Source organism: Peromyscus californicus, unplaced genomic scaffold (assembly GCF_007827085.1).
Source record: "Peromyscus californicus insignis strain IS unplaced genomic scaffold, ASM782708v3 Scaffold_4__1_contigs__length_199733344, whole genome shotgun sequence".
In the NCBI taxonomy this organism is placed as follows: domain Eukaryota; kingdom Metazoa; phylum Chordata; class Mammalia; order Rodentia; family Cricetidae; genus Peromyscus; species Peromyscus californicus.
The window spans coordinates 110738287-110762208 of NW_026294562.1; the positions used below are offsets into that span (position 1 = coordinate 110738287).

Below are 23922 nucleotides of genomic sequence, written 5' to 3' on the forward strand. Positions count from 1 at the left end.
CTTATTTTGTCTCATATATCATATTCCCTCCACCCTGACTCGAATGCAGCTTTTTGGAGAAGAGAATCCTTTTCTCTAACTTTCACAGCTCCTCACATAATGAGGCACAATTATCTACCAATTGTCTCTTAGTCCATTGTTTTCTTTACTGGCCACATCCATCAGTTGCATCTATTTCCAACATATATCCAAGCCCATCACTTCTTTCCATCTCTAGTACCTTCACTCTCCCTGAAGTCACCAACACTTCTGCATGTTCCCTCTAGAATCATGTGCATGAAGCCAGTGTCATATTTTTAGATTTAAATATATATATCATCATTATCAATTGGAATGGAGTTAGAACCCCCTAGGGGATTGAGGCATAGAGAGAATGAACTGACGGGAGAGGATACACTCTGAGTATATGCATTATTATCTGTGAGCTAAGGGCTTGAATGGAATAAGAGGGGACAAAAAGACAAAGCCAACTGAGTACAAGCATTCTCTTCCCCTCATTCCTGGCTCAATATGATGTGAGCAGCCCTGCTCAGCTATGCCTTCCTGGCTCTGATTGACTGAACCCTTGGAAAGCATGAGCCAAAATCAACCATTCCCCTGTTGAGGTTTTCTGTCAACCATTTGTTCACATCAACAGAAACCTAATGCAGATAGTGTTACTTGCTTGCTTAAGCCATCCAAGCTCCTCATGGTTGTTTTATTTTTGTTGTTGTTATTCTATTTTTTTTTTACCACTGTTGTTCTTCCTACTTCATTCCATCCTCTGTGGCTCTATTTTTTTCCTGTTATTCACCTGGCTCATTCCTGCCATAGACACTTGGACCTATTGGTTTCTCAGTTTTGAAAGGGTTTGTCTGTCATCATTTGGTTACATTGATTTTTGTCCTTAATATCTGACCTTAAAAGCCACACCTTTCTAAAAGCCCAACTCAATCCCTTAATGCAAAGTAGCTACCAGGTATTCATCATGTGCTACTTTCCCCTGTTGTCTGTAAAGCACATATGACAGCTGTATTTCTTTATATCAAATATATCAGAGACAAAATTTACCTTTCATTATTAACATCTATCCACAGAATTATCTAAACATTTAACAACCAAATTTTCTCTAACATGTTGTGGCATTACTCAAAATCAAATAAATAATGAATTGTTTCTTTATAATAATATAAGAGGACTGCAACTGTTCCCTGAGACAGAGCCTGCCAGCACCCAACTGGACAAAGAGGTGAGTCTTTATCCTCATACCGGAATACCCCAGCCCCTAGGCTTTGGGCCCAGGGGCACAACCCTGCACCCCTACACCACCACACATTGCAGTTCCAGTTTCAGGCCAGTTGGCAGGCAGACCTCCTGCACACAGATCAGACTACCACCATCCCCCATCAGACCCTGTAACCCAAGCCCCACCTCCTCTAAATCCCACCCACCCTCGGAGACTGCAACTGTTCCCTGAGACAAAGTGTGCCAGCAACCGACTAGACTAAGAGGCCAGTTGGCAGGCAGACCTTCTGCAGACAGGTCAGACTACCACCATCTACCATGCACTAAGACTGCAGCTACTCCCTGAGACAGAGCCCACTAGTGCCCTTGGACTAAGAGCTGCTCCCTGAGGCAAAGAGTCCATCACCATCGACTAGAACAAGAGCTCCCACTGTATCAAGAGTATCAATCAGACCAAAAGAGGCTCCCCCAGACAAGGACACTGTTGCACCAAGTGGGTAAAAAGATGGGTAGACGCCAGTGCAAAAATACAGTCAACAACATAAAAATCAACATGGCTCCATCAGACCTATATAAGCAAGACTTAAACATCCCAACACAGAAGAAACAGAAGATATCTACCATAAAAATGACTTTAGGAAGATATTAGAGATCTTAAAAGAGGAAATGAAAAATTCCCTTAAAGAAATCGAAGAAAAGTCAAACAAAAATGGGAAGAAATCAGTAAATCCCTTGAAAGCCAAGGGAAAGCAATTCAACAAGTGAGGGAAACAGTTGAAGATTTCAAAACTGAAATGGAGACAATAAAGAAGACACAAACTGAGGTAATGCTGGAAGTGGAAAATCTGAGTAAACGAACAGAAACTACAGATGCAAGTATAACCAACAGAATGCAAGAGATGAAAGAGCAGATCTCTGGCATTGAAGATACAGTAGAAGAAATAGCTTCATCAGTGAAAGAAAACAAAACACTAAATCCAACAAAGTCATGACCTCAAATGTCCAGGAAATTTGGGACACCATGAAAAGACCAAACCTAAGAATAATAGGGATAGAAGAAGGAGAAGAATTTCAACTCAAAGACACAGAAAATATATGCAAGAAAATCATAGAAGAAACTTTCCCAACCTAAAGGAGCAAATGCCTATAAAAATACAAGAAGGTTACAGAACACCAAATAGACTGGATACAAACAAACAAAAAAAAAATCCCCTCGCTGCATAATAATCCAACTACTAAACATATAGAATAAAGAAAAATTATTAAAAGCTGCAAAGGAAAAAGGCCAAGTAACATATAAAGGCAGACCCATAAGAATAATATCTGACTTCTCAATGGAGACTCTAAAAGTCAGAAGATCCTGGATGCCAACCCAGACTATTATACCCAGCAAAACTCTCAATTAACATAGACGGAGTAAACAAAATATTCCATGATAAAACCAGATTTAAACAATATCTCTCCACAAATCCAGCCCTACAGAAAGCACTTGAAGGAAAAATCCAACCTAAGGAATTTAGATACACCCATGAAAATACAGGCAATAGATAGTCCCATACCAACAAATACCAAAGAAGGGAAACATACAACACTATCTCCAAAAATTAACAGGAATTAACAATAACTGGTCATTAATATCCATCAATATCAATGGTCTCAATTCACCTATAAAAAACAGGCTAACAGAAGGCATATGAAAATAAGATCCATCCATTTGATGCATACAAGAAACACACCTCAACTTCAAAGACAGACACTACCTCAGAATAAAAGGCTGGGAAAAGACTTTCCAATCGAATGGATTTAAGAAGCAAGCTGGTGTAGCTATCCTAATATCTAATAAAATAGACTTCAAACTAAAATCGATGGAAAGAGGTCGGGAAGGACACTACATATTTATCACACGGAAAATCTGATAAGATGAAGTCTCAATTCTGAATATTTATGCCCCAAATACAAGGGCACTGACATTTGTAAAAGAAACATTACTAAAGCTTAAATCATACATCAAACACCATACACTAGTAGTGGGAGACTTCAACACCCCACTCTCACCAATGGACAGACAGGTCTGCCAGACAGAAACTTAACAGAGAAATAAGTGAGCTAACAGACATTATGACTCAAATGGACTTAATAGATATCTACAGAATATTACACCCTAACACAAAAGAATATACCTTCTTTTCAGCACCCCATGGAAACTTCTCCAAAACTGACCACATGCTTGGTCACAAAGCAAATCTCAACAGATACAAAACAATTGAAATAAACTCCTGTATCATATCAAACCACCATGGCTTAAAGTTAGATTTCAACAACAACAAAAATTACAGAAAGCCTACAATCTCATGGAAACTGAATAATGCTCAATTGAATCACCAATGAGTCAAGGAAGAAATAAAGAAATTAAAGATTTCCTAGAATTCAATGAAAACGAATGTACAACATACCCAAACTTATGGGACACCATGAAAGCAGTGCTAAGAGGAAAATTCATAGCTCTAAATGCCCACATAAAGAAGTTGGAGAAATCTCACACTAGTGACTTAACAGCACAACTGAAAGCTCTAGAACAAGAAGAAACAAACTCACCCAGGAGAAACAGACGCCAGGAAATAATCAAATTGAGGGCTGAAATCAATAAAATAGAAACAAAGAGAACAACACAAAGAATCAATGAAACTAAGAGTTGGTTCTTTGAGAAAATCAACAAGATAGGTAAGCCTTTATCCAAATTTACCAAAAAGTGGAGAGAGAGCATCCAAATTAACAAAATCAGAAATGAAAAGGGAGACATAACAACAGACAATGAGGAAATCTAGAGAATCATCAGGTCAGACTTCAAAAACCTGTACTCCACAAAACTGGAAAATCTGAAAGAATGGATGACATTCTGGATAGGTACCCCATACCAAAGTTAAATCAAGACCAGATAAACTATTTAAGGTTATTTACCAATAACCCTTAATGAAATAGAAACGGTCATTAAAAGTCTCCCAACCAAAAAAAGCCCAGGACCAGATGGTTTGAGCATAGAATTCTACCAGATTTTCAAAGAAGAGCTAATACCAATACTCTTCCAATTGTTCCACACAATATAAACAGAAGGAACATTACCAAATTCTTTTTATGAGGCTACAGTTACCCTGATACCCAAACCACACAAAGATGTGAAAAAGAAAGAGAAACACAGACAAATCTCCCTCATGAACATTGATGTAAAAATACTCAATAAAATACTGGCTAACTGAATCCAGGAACACACCAAAAAAATTATCCACCATGACCAAGTAGGCTTCATCCCAGGGATGCAAGAATGGTTCAACATACGAAAATCTGTCAATGTAATACACCATATAAACAAATTGAAAGAAAAAAAAACCCACATGATCATCTCATTGGATGCTGAAAAAGCCTTTGACAGAATCCAACACCCCTTCATGATAAAAGTTCTAGAGTCATCAGGAATATAAGGAACATACTTAAACATAATTAAGGCAATTTACAGCAAGCCGACAGCCAACATCAAATTAAATGGAGAGAAACTCAAAGCAATTCCACTAAATTCAGGAACAAGACAAGGCTGTCCACTCTCCCAATACTTATTCAACATATACTTGAAGTTCTAGCTAGAGCAATAAGACAACAAAAGGAGATCAAGGGGATACAAATTGGAAAGGAAGAAATCAAACTTTTATTTGCAGACGATATGATAGTATACATAAGTGACCCCAAAAATTCTACCAGGGAACTCCTACAGCTGTTAAACTCCTTCAGTAAGGTGGCAGGATACAAGATTAACTAAAAAAAAAAACAGTAGTCCTCCTATATACAAATGATAAATGAGCTGAGAAAGAAATAAGAGAAACATCACCCTTTACAATAGCCACAAATAATATAAAATACCTTGGGGTAACTCTAACTAAGCAAGTAAAAGACGTGTATGGTAAGAACTTTAAGTCTCTGAAGAAAGAAATTGAAGAAGATATCAGAAAATGGAAAGATCCCTCATGCTCATAGATAGGTAGAATCAACATAGTAAAAATGGCAATATTACCAAAAGCAATCTACCCATTCACTGCAATTCCCATCAAAATCCCAACACAATTCTTCACAGACTTGGAAAGAACAATACTTAACTTTATTTGGAAAAACAAAAAATCTAGATACCTAAAAGAATCCTGTATAACAAAGCAACCTCTAGAGGTATCATGATCCCTGATCTCAAGCTCTACTATAGAGCAATAGTAATAAAAACAGCTTGGGCCGGGCAGTGGTGGTGCACGCCTTTAATCCCAGCACTCGGGAGGCAAAGCCAGGTGGATCTCTGTGAGTTTGAGGCCAGCCTGGGCTACCAAGTGAGTTCCAGGAAAGGCGCAAAGCTACACAGAGAAACCCTGTCTCGAAAAAACCAAAAAAAAAAAAAAAAAAACAAAAACAAAAACAAAAACAAAAACAGCTTGGTACTGGCATAAAAACTGACATTCGGACCAATGGAATCAAATTGAAGACCCTGACATTAATCCACACACCTATGAACATATGATTTTCGAGAAAGAAGTCAAAACTGTACCATGGAAAAAAGAAAGCATCTTCAACAAATGGTGCTGGCATAACTGGATGTCAACATGCAGAAGATTGCAAATAGATCCATATCTGTCACCATGTACAAAACTCAAGTCCAAGTGGATCAAAGACCTCAACATAAATCCAGTTACACTGAACTTGACAGAAGAGAAAGTAGGAAGTGCTATTGAACACATTAGCACAGGAGACCACTTCCTAAATATAACATCAGTAGCACAGACACTGAGAGCAACAATTAATAAATGGGACCTCCTGAAACTGAGAAGCTTTTGTAGAGCAAAGGACACAGTCAATAAGACAAAATGACAGCCTACAGAATGGGAAAAGATCTTCACCAACCCCACATCTGACAGAGGACTGATCTCCAAAATATATAAAGAACTCAAAAAGCTAGACTTCAAAATACTGAACAATCCAATTAAAAAATGGGCTATAGAGCTTAACAGAGAATTCTCAACAGAAGAATCTCAAATGGCTGAAAAACATTTAAAGAATTGCTCAACATCCTTAGTCATCAGGGAAATGCAAATCAAAACAACTCTGAGATACCATCTTACACCTGTCAGAATGGCTAAGATCAAAAACACTGAAGACAGCTAATGTTGGAGAGGATGTGGAGCAAGGGGAATACTGCTACACTGTTGGTGGGAATGCAAACTTGTACAGCCACTCTGGAAATCAGTATGACAGTTTCTCAGAAAATTGGGAATAAGTCTTCCTCAAGACCCAGTTATACCACTCTTGGGCATATACCCAAGGAATGCTCAATCTTACTCCAAGGACACATGCTCAACTATGTTCATAAAACCATTATTCATAATAGCCAGTACCTGTAAACAACCTAGATGCCCCTCAACTGAAGAATGGATAAAGAAAATGTGGTACATATACATAATGGAATACTACTCAGCAGAGAAAATCAATGACATCATGAGGTTTGCAGGCAAATGGATGGATCTAGAAAAAATCATCCTGAGTGAGGTAACCCAGACTCAGAAAGACAAACATGGTCTGTACTCACTCATAAGCGGATACTAGATGTGAGGAAAGGGATGGCCAGACTGCAACCCACAACTCCAGAGAGGCTAGCTAACAGGGAAAGACCCTAGCAGGGACACATGGATGACCCTGCGAAGGAGATGTGAATGAGATCTACATGAGTGGACTGGATGTCAAGGGTGGCAGAGGGTGAGGAGTGGGGGATGAAAACATAGGGAAATGGGAGGGTCAAGCTGGAACAGGGACAGAGTCGAAGGCCAGGGAGGAAGATACCATGATAGATGAGGACATCATGGGAATAGGAAAAGGCAGGGTGTTGGGGAAGCTCTCAGGAATCCACAAGGATGACCCCACCTTGGTCTGCTGGCAGTGGTTCAGAGGGTGCCTAGACCGGTCTACTCCAGTGACTGGTCTAGCAAATAACCTAGCTATAATCATAGAGCCTTTGTCCAGTGACTGATGGAGGCAGATGCAGAGATCCACAGCCAGGCACCAGGCTGAGCTCCGGGAATCAAATCGATGAGAGAGGAGGAATTCTGCAGGCTAAGGATATCAAGATCATGATGGGAGGATGTGCAGAGATGACCAGCCACACAAGTGGAGGCCCATGAACTGTGGACTGGTGGCTGTGGAGCCCCCATGGGATTGGACTAGGCCCTCTGGATACAGAAGACAGTTGTTTGGCTCGAACTGTTTGGGGGGCACCCAGGCAGGGGAATTGGGATCTGCCCCTGGTCTATGGGCAGGCTTCTGGGAATCCAGTGCCTGTGGTGCGACACCTTGCACAGCTTTGGTGCAGTGGGAAGGAGCTTGGACCTGCCTAGGCTCAGTGTGCTGGGCTCTGCTGACTTCCCATGGGAGACATTGATTTGGGGGATATGGGGATGTGGGGTGGCTTGGGAAAGAGGGCTGGGTGGTGGAAGGAGGGAGGAGGGGGATCTGTGGATGGTATGTGGACTGAGTAGAAAATTTCTTAATAAAGAAAAATGAAAAAAAATAAGAAAAAATCCTAATAATTGTATAACAATATAATAATTAATAATGTATGCGTGTGTGTACTTGTTTGTTTTCTATACAAAAATAAAATTGTAGGCTTTTTAGAGAAGAAATATTGTCTTATTATTTCATTTGTAACTAGTAGAAAAGGGCTAAGTCTATAGTAGTTGTTCAGTCAAAAGTGAAATAATAGAATTATTGAATGAAAGCATGAATGAATTAGCAGTTGGAAAATATTATATTCGACTTGCTAGTAATGAAGTTTGTATCATTTTGCTGCCCAGATTTTTGAATTCTGATAGCTATAGCTCAAAGGCCTTCTTAACTTCAGCCTATAATTATTGGAATTATTTGATTCTGGCAAAGGTTGTGAGCAATTCCCTATACAGCTGTTAATGCTAAATTGCCTGAAGCTACTAATTTTCAAGGGAAGATGATTGGCAAGGTTGTTTTCTGACCTTTCTCGAGCTTTAAAAATCAGCTATTATTGTTTATGTGATTTTATAATTTCCAAACTCTCCATTTCTCCCTAAGCTTAATCACATTCCACAACATAAACTCAAATTAATTTTGTGATGAAAACTCATGACACATTTTGAAATTACTGGTGACATTTTGTGATTTCATAAAAGCAAGCTGGATTTCTCTTTACAAATATATGTTTGCTTTCTTATATTTTTCTTCAGCTACAGACAAAAACCCAGAGGCCTGAAGTTGGAGGCATGAGGATAAGTGCAGGAAAAAGGGCACCCTTGCTCACAAAGATCATCTTACTTTCCAGTTATATGGCTCATCAAAATTCATAATTTTCTGAAGTACAAAGCAAGCCACTGTTGTCAGTGATTCAGACTTCTTTTGTATGACCTTATAACTGTCCATGAAGCTTCATTTGGGAGCATAACAGAACAGAGGATTCTATAATGAGAAGTTTTGTGGAATTACTTAGTAAAAGAGTCTGCATGCAGCAGGGCAGCAGGGTAGAGAAGCTCCCAGAAGATAAGAGAAAGCTACAATTAAAGTGACACATTTTCCTATGGCCTCTGTGGCAACTATGGTAGTCTCTGATACTGATTTCTGATTACTTAGCAGTTTTCCATTTATGAAATATGCCAACCACATCTTCTCTTGAACGCATAAAATCTAGATATATGCTAGTTAGATACAGCTGCATTTTCAAAGGGAAAATTTGGGTAGATGTGGTAGTATTTGTCTCAATGAAAAAAAATTCCTACTATAATTACATTTTCATTGTTTTAGAATTACAGATAGATGATTTAATATGTTGAAGTAATTTTTATCAATTGTATATTAATTATCAGAAGAATTTAGTCTTAAAAAAAACTTTAAATATTGAAAGTTTTATAGTGACAAACAATTTGGAAAACATAACACCTTATTTATACATGCATTTCTGTTTCATTTAACTCTCTGGTCATGGACCATAAGGTCTAACATTAAAACATATCAGGCTAAAACTCTGAGAAAAATGTAAAAACAAAACCTAAGTTCGAGGAGGGAAATGAATGACAACTCAAGTAGATCTTGTCATTCAGATTTCACATTGTTAGCACAGCCTCAAATCAGTATATAGTTACATTCCACTGGGGTCTGTGAAGTAGGGATGTAAAGAGAAAACATGGTGTTTTGCAACTTACAGAAAGGCAGAAATTAACACCCGGTGCTAATATTTAAATTTATGATTAAACAAGATGCTGTTTTGAAACAAGCAAAATGGAGCACTGTTGGGGATTTTTGTTCATTTTGTTTGTTTTTGTTTTTAGGCCTGAAGACCAATATGTTAGAGGAGATTAAAGATGAGATGTAGAAAGGGTTGATCAGAGGGAGAAAAGCGTAAGAAACCAGGAGCCAGGAACAGAGTGTTGTAACATGGGCCAAAAAGAGGAATAAACAGGTTATACTTGCTTTGGCTAAGTATCCTGTATTGGTGATGTTTCAGAGCACTGCGCACTTTCCCCATGGCACCCACTCTGTGGTTTTATGTCTACTACTACATGAACCACAGTAGTAAATGTGTAAAAATAAACAACTCAAAGAGCAAGAAAACTCAGCATTCCACAGATTCATATGGATCAAGGTTAAAAGAAGTAGAGCAATGAAGTTGTTTACTTTTAAAGATTTAACTGCTAAGAAATCATATTCATTCATATAAACAAGTTGATAGGATGGGAAGAGAAGTGATAGGCCTCAAATTCTGTAATTTGTAATGAAAATCATTTTAATGCTGTTAGCTAACAATTGCTTTTCAATTTTATTAAAGGCAAAAATAGAAATATATTATTTAATGGATGGATTAATCATCAAATCATTACTCATCACCAAAAAATGTATTTCAGGTTTTTCTTTTAGAACTGGGCAATGAACTACAGTAGTTTTGGGGGGTTGGCACTGCACATACTTTTCTTTGAAGAGTGGGAGAAGATCAATATCACATAGAGAAGTGTGCCTGAAGAAGCTTCAGGGGCTGCAGCCTATCTATTGGGCAGTGAACTGTAGGTCTAAAAACTTGATACTAAATCCATCCAAGTATTCATTGAAACATGAATTACTCAACCTGAAAGCCTCTGCTTGAACTTACATCCTGAAGCTTGAAATAATTCAGGATGTAATGCAAAATCATTATTTTTTAACTCATTCTTTCGCAAAGCAACATCAAAACTGTCCCAGGTCTTAAAGATCCACTATTTCTCTCCCAGCAAGATTTCTGACAGCTCTAAACCTGTGTGTCCAGCTGCCAGCTAGACATCTGCTCTCAAATTCCTCACAGACATCAGAAATCAAAGGTTGCCCAAAACTTCTATTCCAACTCTGCCTCTGCTCCAGGCTTCAGCATTTGCCACACTTCACAGCTCAAAGTCACTCCCAACAGTGTGACAAGATGGTAGACTCTACATAAACAGAGACAACTGTGTAATGAGTGTATGATATGGGATCCAGGGCAGAGCAGATACTGAGGGTTTATTTAAGAGAATAGTTTCCTCATAATATCAGAAGCTATACTCATGCAGTCTCACCAACAGGACTGTCCAAATATGAGCTAAACAAGGACCACACGAATGCATGTTAAAATGGCCAGAGAAAAGCCCATGAGGCTTCAACTCTACATAAAGAACTATAGGCATTATGTATACTGACTATAGGTTATATTTAGGAATATATATGTATATACATATATGCATGCAAAAAGTGGCCATGAATTTGAAGGAGAGAAGAGAAGAATATATAGGAAGGTTTGGAGGGAGAAATGCTGTAATTATATTATAATTTCAAAAATAAAATTTTAAAGAGAATAGCACTTCCCTTACACACTTCTTCAAATTGTAATTGAAGTCTATAAAGTTAACCTTTTAAGCATATTTTAACTTGTACCCAAAATACTTCTCAGTATTTTGTTCGATTCTTATTCCAAGCCGTTGTCATTGATTATCTGCATTTTGACAATCACTTAAGTCAACCTCCTTGTGCATGCTCTAGATAGCTCAGCTAGGCTCCCCAAACCATCAGATAGCTTCTATGTAGGCAACAGTTCAGATTAGTCACTTTTCCCATGGGAACACTCCAAGGTTGCACAATTCACTGGAGACAAATTTAAAACAAAAACAAAAACAAAAACCCAGCTACAAAATACTGTACACAGGGTTTTCCTGGCCTGGTTTCTCACATTGTTCTGATTACTCTCATCCTGGGATTCTGCCCTGTCTCTGCAGTGCCAATCTCATTGACATTTTCCCTGTTCTTCTGCAGGCCTTTGGACACCCTCTCTCTTGGCCTAGAACCTTCACTAGCCCCAGTCACTCACTCTTTGTGTTTCAGCTTAAACAGCACCTTTCTGCAGGTTTCCATTGAGCATTCTGGGCTAGGATAGACGATGTTCCCAGTCACATCCTTTCAGAGCACTGCACACTTCCCCCATGGCACCTACTCTGTGGTTTTATGTCTACTACTACTTGACAGAGAACTTCTTTCTTTAAGTGTGGAGATCCTGCCTTCTTGTTCCCTTCTTGATCCCAGCTTCATGTGCCCTCATACACAACAGAACATCAATAAATCCATGCATAACAGAGGCTGAGGGGCAAAGATGGCAGACTCTGTGTGTTTAATAAATGTTTGCTCTGCACCTTATGTTTATCGTATCAGAAGGTTTACCCACTTCAATGACATGCCACTGAAACAGATGACAGTCATCTTCTTCAAAACATCTTATTCACAGTTTTGAATTTCCTGAAACCACCGACTCTCATTCCTTACATACAAAAGAAACTAACTTGACTCATTTCCTTGACTGGTTTGTGTTTGCATGTGGGTGCTGTGACCTGAGTGTCTGAGAAGTGGCAATGGAGAGGCCAAGAGGATCCGGCATGGAAAGCAAAAGCATCTCTGATGGCGCAATAGACTAGTCAATGTAAAATGAAGCTGTCAAATAGATATGACTTAACAATACTATGTATCTACGATAATGACTGTTAACTGTCAACACAGACATTCATTATTCAGTCTGGACATGAAGCTGATGAAGCTTTCTCTCATTCATTGTCTTCTAGAATAAAGCAATACTGGTTTTCTTTATTGTCCATCCTTCTCTTTAGTGATTTGTTACTGAACTGGATTATAATAACTAAGGAAATGAATTGAAGGTAAGGAAGAAAGAAAATTCTATCAACATTTTAATTATTACAGGTGTATTACAGATTATAAATTATAGCCCTGATGTCTACGTTCAAATGACCACATTAACTTGTATAAGCAAAATGATTTGCACAAAATAAGTTTTCAGAGACTAATTCTAGATCACTGGGCTGAGGATGTTTGTGAGTTCTTAGCTCAAGTATTGGGCAACAAGAATCCTAACTGTTACTTCCATTTTAGAAGCTGGTTTATTTTGGGGAAAGCTTTTCTTTCTTTTTAAAAATTATTTTATTTATTTTTTATCATTATCATTTGTATCTCTAGTACAGAGGTGGGGGTACAGAGAGTAGGGTGGAATCTTGAAGTTCAGTGTCCAGCCAGCCTCACTATATCCATGCAGTTCAGGTTCAGTTGAGGTCTTGTCTCAAAAAGTAAACATGGAGAGTGACTGAGGAAGATAATGGATGTCAACCTCTATCCTACATACACACACACACACACACACACACACACACACACACACACACAGACACACAGATACAAATGCACAGTCATATACCCACCTATAGTGATAAATACATACCACATACACAATATAACACATTCAGCATAACACACATATACACACACATGCATACACAGACAGACAGACAGACACACACAGACCCAAGCATACATTCATACACCTACAGTGGTAAGCATACACACCACACACATACAACATAACACATAGAGCATAACATACACACACACACACACACACACACACACACACACACACACACACACACATCCCAAAAGAAAAGACAAGACAAGAAATCGTACTTAAATGTAAGATTACAATAAATAGATTGGTGTTGGGATTATTAATGATTTTAACTTAAGAAATACTTGTATTTTCCAAAGTTTCTACAAGAAATATGAATTACTTTATACAATTATCTTCAAACACAAAGTTAGTGGATTCTTATTATCTTTTGATACCAGGTTGTTATACAAGTAGATTACAATCCACACCAATCAGTCATTGTGTGTGTGTGTGTGTGTGTTTAATTTTATTAAAGATTTATTTCAGTTTTGTGTGTGTGTGAGAGAGAGAGTATATTCACATGAGTGCAGGTTCCCCAGTAGACTAGAAGACAGCACTGTGTTTCCTGGGGCTGGAATGTCAGGTGACTTTAAGTCATCTGATATGCATGCTGGGAACCAAACTTGGGTCCTCTGCAAAAGCAGAACATGCTCCGCTTATGAGCCTTCTCTCCATCCCTAGTGCTTTAACTTTTAATATTGGGACTTGCATGTTGGTAGGGCTTTGTGTTCACAGATAACTGTAGCTACATTCTGTACTGGGAAAGAAGTGGGCAGATTTTGAGTTGCAGCCATTCATAAGTAAATGAACACAGTGACATCTCTGTAATAAGCTACGAGAAAGGCTGCTCTGATTAGATTTAAGTTTCTATTATGGATAAGATACAGCACTGGGTATTATAATGAGTAGATTAAGGAATGAACAAGGGCACATTAGACATACAGAATACTGCTGTATTAATGGGATTTAAAGAGTCTTACATCTTCTTTCCTAAGATGCATCTGTCAATAAAATAGCAGTCATCTAAAGCAAATAATTTAGGTATCATTAAGAGAAAAGAAAAAAATTCTCTTCTAATTTCACATGACAGTAGGAATAAACACTGCAAATTCAATACAAGAAATTCTAAGAGCCAATAACACTATAGACAACACATGTACCTATTAATGTTAGTTCTATTGGGCCTGAAAACTATGAGCATATTTCCTTTATCATACTTTCCATTTAACATTTAAAGGATTAATATTAATGGTCATTGCAAGATGAATCTACAAGCACAGCACAAGGCAAATCATTTGAGTCTGCTCTTTTCATTCCCAAGTAGATATAGCTGGGAATGGTCTAGCCAAAGGATTGCACTGTGCTTTCGTGTCTATTTGAACTTCTTGCCAAGTTCAAATCCGTAGGGTTAATGATGCCAGCCTGGTGCACAGTCTTAGGTTCAGAAGTGGCCCCAAAGCAACTATGTGAAGAAGTAGGTGGAGCTTGGGTACATAAATTGTAGCACCATCTACATGTCCTAAAGGCATTCTCCGGGAAGGAGAAAGGGGTGTTTGGGGAGGGACTGTGAACTGAAGGTGCTCTCCAGATGCTGAAAATTCCTGGTGTTGAATTATGAGGAGTCTAAAATTTAAATCTGACTTTCACTTCCTCTGGAAAACTAAAGTATAATTTGTTTTCCCTGGTGAGGTGGTGGTCAGGGGTAGGATTCGAGTATCATGTAACAGACGTTACAGAGGATGAAGGGTACCCTGTACCAATGGTTGCCTGGCTTGCAATAACTCAGAAGATCATGTGAGACTCTTTCTGACCATTGCCACAGCTTCTGCCAATGTTGGTGTTGACCTGGTACTTACTATTCTATAACCTCAGTAAAATTTAAGTCCTCTCCTTCAGTGAACTTTAGTCAGGCCCCTTCTCACTGAGGCTCTGACCTTGGGATTCAGGGTCCATCCTTGTTAGACTTGCATGGCTGTTTTTAGCAAAAATCCTGCCAAAGCAGCTTAGGAAGAATCCCTCACTCTGGTATCTGATCACCAGAGCCTTCAGAAATAATCCTGTTAGGTCAATTTAGCAAGTATTTCTCCCTTTACCCCAGTGCTTTCTCATATCAATTCTCTGTCTACCAAACATGACCCCACTCCTTGTCTGTAAATCTCCATTTCTCTATGTGGGATTTAGAAATGACCCCATTTCTATATTGAAGTCTCTTCCTTTACTGCAATAGTCCTCAATATAAAATCTGTTCTTACCAGTTTAGCTAGTGCCTTGCCCTGGCTCTGTTTTTTTTTTTTTTTTTTTTGTTAGTTTGTTTTTGTTTTTTAATTCCAGTGGGGGAGGGGAGCCAGGAGCTCTAACTGTTAAGCTTATTTGCAGGAATGACAACATGCCTTCTTGAGAGGTTATTAGAAACAAATAAAAACTAGTGGCATGATGTGTAAAAGTTGAAATCAACTCTTCAATATAAAATGCCTTAAGGAATAGGTCTTCTGAGAACTGGAAATTCATTCTGAACAAAAAACTCAATTTCTTGGCCATGGCAATAATGTTCTGAACTTCTCAGATTCTCAACAATCATCAGACAACTAGAATATAATTACAAAATGAAAAACTCCTCAGATTCTTCTGTAGCACTCATTTTATGAATAAAGATGCCACAGTGAAGAAGGTTCTGTAACTTCCTAAGGCCTCCTAGTTATGAAGGGTCTCCAGGTCTCCCACTTCATTAGAACTGGTTACAGATATAAAGAAGATGCCAGAAGTTTCTCCCCATGTACACAGCATGAGCTAGAACTGAATCAGAAACTTGAGATCCCAGCAAGCTAATTTAAAGAATATGTACATTGTATCTGTGTTTTAGCAATGGAAGCTTGCTTTTTAAACTTTACAATGTATTTTGAAAACAAGAGAACTTTTTAGGTGAAGTACAATTTATCTATTTATTGTTTGTGACTTGTTTACATGTTAGGAAACCATTGACTAATCTAAGGTCATGAAGAGTTACTCATATGCTTTTAAATTTTTCCTTTTTTTGAGACAGAATTTCTCTGCATAGTCCTGGATGTTCTGGAACTCACTCTGTAGATCTTAATGGTCTTGAACTCATAGAGATCTGCCTGCTTTTGCCTCCCTAGTGTTGAGATTAAAGACATGCACCACCACACCTGGTGAGTTTCATAGTTTTAGCTTATACATTTAGGTTTATAAGTCATGTTGCCTTAATGTTTGTGTATGGTGTGAGGTGGGGTCCCAGAATCGTTCTCTGGCATGCAGATATCCAGAACTCTCAAAACAACAACAAACCAAGTCTTGCTTGCCACAAATATATTTCAATCATCTCATATTCAAGTATATAGTGAGAGAACAAAAAGGAGGAATCCTTGAGGGGATTTCTGAAGCTCTGAAACCTGACAGGTGGGTGCCTGGTATCCTTGCAGAAGTACAGCTGGATTTTTATCACTTAGGAGTTTTCTCATGTAATATTTAATTGTTGGGGACATCCTGCTGACAGTCATTTCAAGGTTATTTTTGAAAAGAGGTTTTTTTCAGGGTTGGGGATTTAGCTCAGTGGTAGAGCACTTGCCTAGCAAGCACAAGGCCCTGGGTTCGATTCTCAGATCCAAAAAAACCCCAAAAAACCAGGGAAGAGGTTTTTCTCTTGTCCATGTAGGTTGTCTGCACATTAAGACTGATGAATGAGTGACTGTAAACCAAAGAAAGGACAGGACTGTTCTCACTTCCTTTATTTTATTTTTTTTGTAGCCAGAGATGGAAGTGGACAATCTATGAATCATCTGAAATTCCAACCATTTACCCTTCTAAGGAGGCCACTGGTGCCATTTGCCTGGAAGAGTGGTCTCCCTTCTCAATGGGATCTTCTGTTCAAAGTCGCAGCTGGGTTTATGATCTGCTTTGACAACAGAAAAACAATAAAAGAAAAGTTGACTTAACTTTGAAGGCACCAAACGTCTCCACTTTGGAATAGAAAATTTAGCCTGATCAGTCATTTGAATGGTTGGGTTATGGTAAAGATGGAAATATTGTACCGGGGTGACCCATGAAGTTCTTATGTGCAATCACAGACATTCATGGAACTGAAAAATAGATCATACTCTAGTGGTTAAGTGATCTCTTACATTATTTCACTTGGTGGGAATATTGTATTTCCTTAGACTGTCTGAAAGTGTGTTCTTCAGTATGAGGTTCACACTACCATGCTAGAAGCTGTTCTCTTTGTTCAACTTGGTGCCTGTGACTTTCAGAAATTAGGCTTATTTTCTCCACTTCCTAATTATAGGATACCTTAACTTTCTGATGATTATCAATCTTTATTCATTAACCTTTTCATTATTTCTGTCTTTTCCTCTTCTGCTTCCCTCAATCTTCCTTCCCTTCCAGTTTTCACATGTTCTCATCTTAAATCATTTGTGACTTAATGAATATAAATTAATGAAACCACAAAAATATGACTGTTCAAGGACAGTAAGAAAGACAATGTTATAGTTTACACACAGGGAATACATTCTAGTCAGCTTGTCAGTAGGGTGTGATCTCAGCATAATTAATATTACAGTTTGAAATGAACATTCACATTGACTTGGCTTTTATAAGCAACCTTACTTGTAAACAGACATAGAGCAAATAAATGAAGCAATAGACCTAAAGAAAATAACACTTTTTTTTTCATTCTGTCAAGAAATAGAAATGATTGTGCTGAGGGCTAGAAGATTAAATTGTGTCACTTGTCAGGAAACTGGCAAGCCGCCCTCTTCTGCACTTTGGTTTTATGCTGTGGACAGGTTTAATAAATGCACCATTGTGTAAAATGTCATTGCTGCACAGCCAAGCAAAGGATGTCATGTGTGATGGCTCTTCCTTAGGAAGACATGTCAAAATTGGTCATTGGCAATCTAGGGACATCAAGTGACACTGGAGGCATTTTATGTTACAAAAACCATTCTTCGGAAGATGGAAATATATCTATTTTTCTCTGAAGGAAAATTAATGATCTTTCCATCACATTTTAATTTTTAAAGCCAAAGGATGCTATCCAATCATAACGACTGCTTCTAGAAGGCAAAATACTAGTGATGAGTAAGTTCTTCAAAATTCCATCTTACTGTTAACTAAATAACTGCAAATGAAACATAGAAATCTACCATTGGTTGGTTGCCACTGTCTACATATGAGTATGGGGAATAATGACAACATATTTTGAAAAATGTTTGTTACATCAATTATTGGTCTAAACCAGGAATGTGTGCAAGGCTCTGAATATTGGGGGTATGTGGTCATACTATGAGTTTTTTCTAGCACTATGTTTATTCCTAGCTTCTGAAGGCTTGGGGCTCAAGTTAGTGTTATGCTGAGTTGCTGGGTCTACAGATAACTGAGTTACATTGGGGGTCTCACAGTTTACCCAACTTCTTCATGGAGCTACTCTTCCATATAATCTTCTCCGTAAGTTTCTTGAGCTACATGGCCATATGTCAAACGTGGCAGTGAGGCAACCGGAGAACAGAGGGCTTCAAAGGGACCAAGGCACATAGCTCGGAAACTCAGATCCTCTTGTTCTAAATAGTGTACTGTTTTCTGGAGACTAGTTTATTTGGGGAGAAGTCCACTTCTCAATTTACTTTACAACCACACTGTTTTGGGTATAGTTTAGCATGTACAAGAAAGTTTCTCATGTTTGTAAGACTTCCAGAAGCGCGCGCATACACACACACACACACACACACACGTACACATACACATTTACATATTCCTATTCCATCACTGCCTAGACATTCATTAAATGTCTACAAGCTTAAAATTATATCTTTTCCATTTTAAAGTTACTTTTAATATCATGCTATCATATAATCAATAGAAAAGAGGACTAAGATAGATAGGAACAAGAAAGTTGGAAAGGACAGAGTGAAAGGGGGGCTAGGGACATGTAGACAGGCAGATAAGGAGAAAGTGTTGAAAGCATTTCTTTAGTGCCTATTATGTGGCTGGCATAGCTTTGGGCTTAGGCTATCTCACTGAACCTTCAGAACACCTTAGTGACATAGCCAGCACCATCATCATCTGGCAGACAGAAAACACCAGTGAGGGGAGTTTCACTCTGCCAAGGTCAGTTCACGGAGTACCAGACACTAAATCCATGCCTTCCTGGAGTTTGTACAGTACAATTCTCTCAGTGGCCTCGGGACTAGTGACCAGACAAAGCACTCCTTGGGGCCTGTCACTTCAGCTTTATACCCTGCTCCCTTCACATTGAGAAAATGCTTATATGGCATTAGTTTGGACCTGTGTATTATTCTTTCTTGACAGTACTTCAGATTGCTCATTATTTGAATCAAAACATTTTGATGTTTTATGACAAATACTTTTTCCTTTAGGTGTCACTCTTCCTAACCTCAGCTTCCCCTTCCATAAAATATGGATCTTGGACATGATTTCCTCCCCAATTTTCATAGTCTATATTTAAATCACAAGTCATATTTTCAGCTGATAGTTGTCTTTGAACTCTAGATATCTCTACATCAGTCAAGAACATGGGAGGGAGCAGTCTTAGTAATATTTGAAGGATCTACCAAAATGAAGGGGAGACCCAAGAGTTCTCTCATACAGACAAAAATGTACTCTAAATTAGAGACTAAGTATATCTTATTGTTTCAGGGAGGAGCATGGGATAGAAATTTTCAGATTTTTCAGGCATAGCTGAGAGGCCAGAATAAGGGCTAATAGACAGAGATCAGAATAAAGGAAATTGTAGCTCAGGATATAAATAAGAATGTTCCATGTATAATGAAGGTTCTACAAATGTTACCGCTCAAGATTATGTGTAACTTAATTATGGAATTAAGTTTTCAAGGATTATAATTTCTCATTTCTGTAGACATGAGATTTCCACTCATGACTGCAGGCAACAAGAAGCAGTTCTCTCAGAAATGCTGTTATCTATTCCTAACTGCAGGGCAAGCAGGTAACATAGTGACTGTTGCATCTCAAACCCAGAGGCAGAATTTACTAAGAGGTGAATGGTCCTTCTGTTTTAGATAGCAAACATTTGAGGATGCTGATCAGGTCTAAGGATTTCTAAAGTAGTCCCATAACCAGTTTGGTTTCATTTTTACCTGTTACACTCTCATTGAAGCAGTCTCATGGTGTAGCCTTGGTTGGCCTGGAAATCACCCTTTAGCTGAGGCTGGCCTCAAACTCATGGCCATCCTTCTGCACCACTACCTCAAATGCTAGGATTATAGGCATAAGTCAGCATACCCAGCTCATGTCTAAACATATAAAATGGAGCCTATCTAGGATTCAAACACAATCTCCTCTTGACTTACAGAGTTACACTCACATGTGTTTCAAATCTCTGACTGTTCAACATGGATATTTCATCTCTGAAAACCATTCAATTCAACTTGGAAATTTAATTGTCACAAAGCATGCATTTCCTATGGAACTCTTTCTGGATGAAACCACTTGCAAATGAACCTGAGAAAACAAAACAAGACAAAACAAAACAAAACAAACAAACAGCAACAACAAAACCACAGCTTTCCTCTTCGAGCTGCCAAGCTGCAGCTGTCTAATGTAACCACTGTATCAGAACGGTCTGATGGGGAACAAGTGTCTTTGCCTATTTCAAAGGGAAAATAGAAGAATAGGTTATTCATGGGTAATGAAAACAGACTGAGCCAGGACATGAAGTTTATATTCCTGCTACTCAGGTTACATTTCTCAATGTTATGCCATGCTGGCTAATGCCATCTTTATCCACAGGACCTGCCTTAACTAGCTGCCAGACTAACTTCTTTACCAAACCAAAACAAGGATCCCCTTAGCTCTCTCTCTCTCTGGAGGCCTTGATCATGAGCTTTGGCTTTAGCCCACTCAGATCAGTTTCAGCAAGAATTGTCCTGAATCAATTGGGCAGAAACTCTTCTCCCTGGGTATTACAATCTGCCCTTTAATATCTTATCACTGTAGCCTTCCTTCAGCCAGGACCTTATTTCTTTAGCTGGAATTTGTCTTATGACTGATATTTTTTTCTTAGTGATATTCTCTCTGTTGATTTCTCATCCATCCTTGGCTATATAGTCCCAGCTGTTCCTGTTGCATGCAGGAATGTGTCCTTTTTCTTTCTCCTACAGTAAAATCTGCACCCCACCAATCCTTCTTGAAGAATCTTCCTTATAGTCTTTCACAAGCCTCATGAATTACCTCTTTCAACATCCTTCCACACTCTAGGTCAATTTTCCCTCTTTCTTCTTCTCCATTTACTTATTAATATCAAAGGCATCCATTTAGCAAGCATTTATTAAACCACTTATATCTACATCATAGATGACATAAAGATATAACCAGGTATAGTGGCATGCGATTATAATCCCAGCATTTGACAGTTTGAAGGAATAGTACCACAAGTGTGAGGGTAGACTTGTCTATATTGTGAGATTTTGTTTAAAAAGTAAATTTAAAATGTATTGATATAATTAAATCTTTTTGGCCTATGAGGATCTTTAAGCAGGTAGTGTCATATTATATATTATACATTATTATATATTATATACTACATAATATGTAAACTATGTGTAGGATGGCTTCCATAAGTTTCTGAAGCCTTATTTATTTTGTGCCTTTTAGAGGTTATTCTTAATTCCTGGTTGCATTTTATATTATTTATTAATTGCTCCATATGGGTGATTCTTATTTTCACAACTTATTTCTAGGTTCTTTTTTTTTTTTTTTTTTTTTTTGCTTTTATAAGAACAACCAGAGGCTTAAGTGGTTGACCCTTTAATCATTTCCTTCAGTTCTTTTTGAAAACGGTGTCTGTTTTAAGGCTCTGATTCTAGCGTTGGAAATCCGGACATTCTCTTCTATGTTTGTGATACTCATCACCATGCCTTGTAGTATTAACACTGACCCTTAGGTATTGTTTAGTACCCAGCTCATCAGTTTCCCAAGTCAGACGGTTGTTTTGATTTTTAAAAGTTCAGTCAAAGTAAATGCTCTTGATTGGTGTCGGGTGTTCTTATTTCTAGGTTCTAACAGAGCAGGGCCTAGCTCCAGCAGCTACTGCTTTTCCCTGGGTGCTATCTCGGCTCTACTCCCCCCCTTAAACTCAATACCTAGTCTTCTTCCAAAGCAAGCTGCTCTTGTTTTATTCTCCCAGATAGTTTGCTCTTTCTCCATGTTTCAGCTTAAATTTATGCACTTACTTAATGTATTATCCAATTATATTTTAAGATCTAAAATCTTCCAATAGGACAGTTTCTCTGACTCTCTCTAAACATCTGTAGAATACCCTAAGAATACTTCTGTATCCATGTCCATACCAGCACATGATTTCCTAATGCTGTGTACAGTGTTGATTCTAGATACTACATTGCTGACTCATTAATTCATATTGTTACTCTTTCCAAGTAGACAGAGGGTCCCATGAGAATCAAAGCTGTATCTATAACCCCTCCCTAAGTGTCTGATCCAATGTCACATTTGGTAGCTATCAACATGCACAAATTAAATACGACTTGAAATTCAGCAAGTACGAAGAGATTTGCGGAGTCACTACAGGAAGCTTTGATAACCTTCTAAGTCCAGAAGTTTTATAGAATTATCATTCTCCAAAGGTACAAATGTGACTCACTGATGCAGTGGATCAACCCCCAAGTCATTTTCATGCTTTCAATCTTTACCTGAGTCTGCCATCCTCTGCCGCAGCACCTCCTGGAATAATCTTCGTAATAAATATGCCAGGGTCATCTCCAATGTGGGGATTATCTGTCCCTCCAGCAATACTGAATCCCAGGCCTGAATTTCCCTGTAGGAACAATAAGTGGATATTAAATGACATGCCGTCATCTAAAACCCAGTTCCCCTTGCTTTTTGTGTTATCATGTTACTACTCAAATGGAAATTTGGGGGGTAGCAGTCTTACGTACAAAGACATAAAGCTCTCTGTCAGCAGACAGAGCAAGGTCAGAACTCTCGTCTTTGCTTTGTAATAACTCAAAGAGTGGCATAATTTTTACTTAACAATGCTGCTTTTATGCAGCAATTAAGATAGCCATGAGTTCATTACAAAGAAAATTTGAAAATTAAGCACATGGGAAATGCAAAGAATCCTTAGAATATCAGCTATGAAAATACACATTCACATGAAAAACAGAAAGGAGTCATATAAAAACCAAAATGTGTTTGAATAGTGAAATTTGTGTGGCTTTGCCTTGTTGCTTTTACTTTTGTTGCTGTATGAATTATTTGTCAAATAAATGGCTCCTATGTAAATAACACACTCAGACTTCAGAAGGCAGGACTCCCATCTAAAGCCACACAAAATGCTTCCAGTGATGCACAAGGTTTATTTGCAGTGGCAAGAGACAAGCTGTGTACTACTTCTTCAGCATGAAAGTGTGAGTAGTTCACATTCTAATAAACTTTTCACACTTCTTTAGATTACAGTAATTGACATCCAATATTCATATACCTTCCAAAAATAAGGCATAATGAAAGTTCCCTCAAAATTCACTTATCATCTCCAAACGTTTCTTATTTACATATCCCCTTTAATTCATATCACCATGGTTACATTCTGTTTCCACAATTGTGTTCTGATGTTTTTCCAGTTCATATTATATTTTAAGTTCTTTCTGTACATCTATGCACTTTTAAAATTAACGATTTTAAATGGTAAAGTAATATCTCATTGAGATCATATGCCATCACTTCTTTCACAGGCTTTTTGATGCATATTTAATTATGTTCATGCTAGTACAACAAATAGAGCTTACTCAATTTATGACTGCTTGATTAAGTTTCACTCTAGGGTAAAAACAGATAAAGAGTAAGAGTTTAACACTTAATCCCGAGAAATTAAT

At 38.1% G+C, this 23922-nt stretch overlaps 1 protein-coding gene across 30 annotated transcripts in view; it reads right to left on the reverse strand.

Moving 5' to 3' along the window:
• Dlg2 (discs large MAGUK scaffold protein 2) overlaps positions 1–23922 on the reverse strand; it is a 1877153-nt gene that overhangs the window by 544851 nt on the left and 1308380 nt on the right. For all 30 annotated transcript variants that reach the window (XM_052714317.1, XM_052714325.1, XM_052714324.1 and 27 more), the window contains one exon: positions 22741–22865. In XM_052714317.1, coding sequence (XP_052570277.1) covers positions 22741–22865 — 125 coding nt within the window. The remainder of the gene's footprint in view (positions 1–22740; positions 22866–23922) is intronic.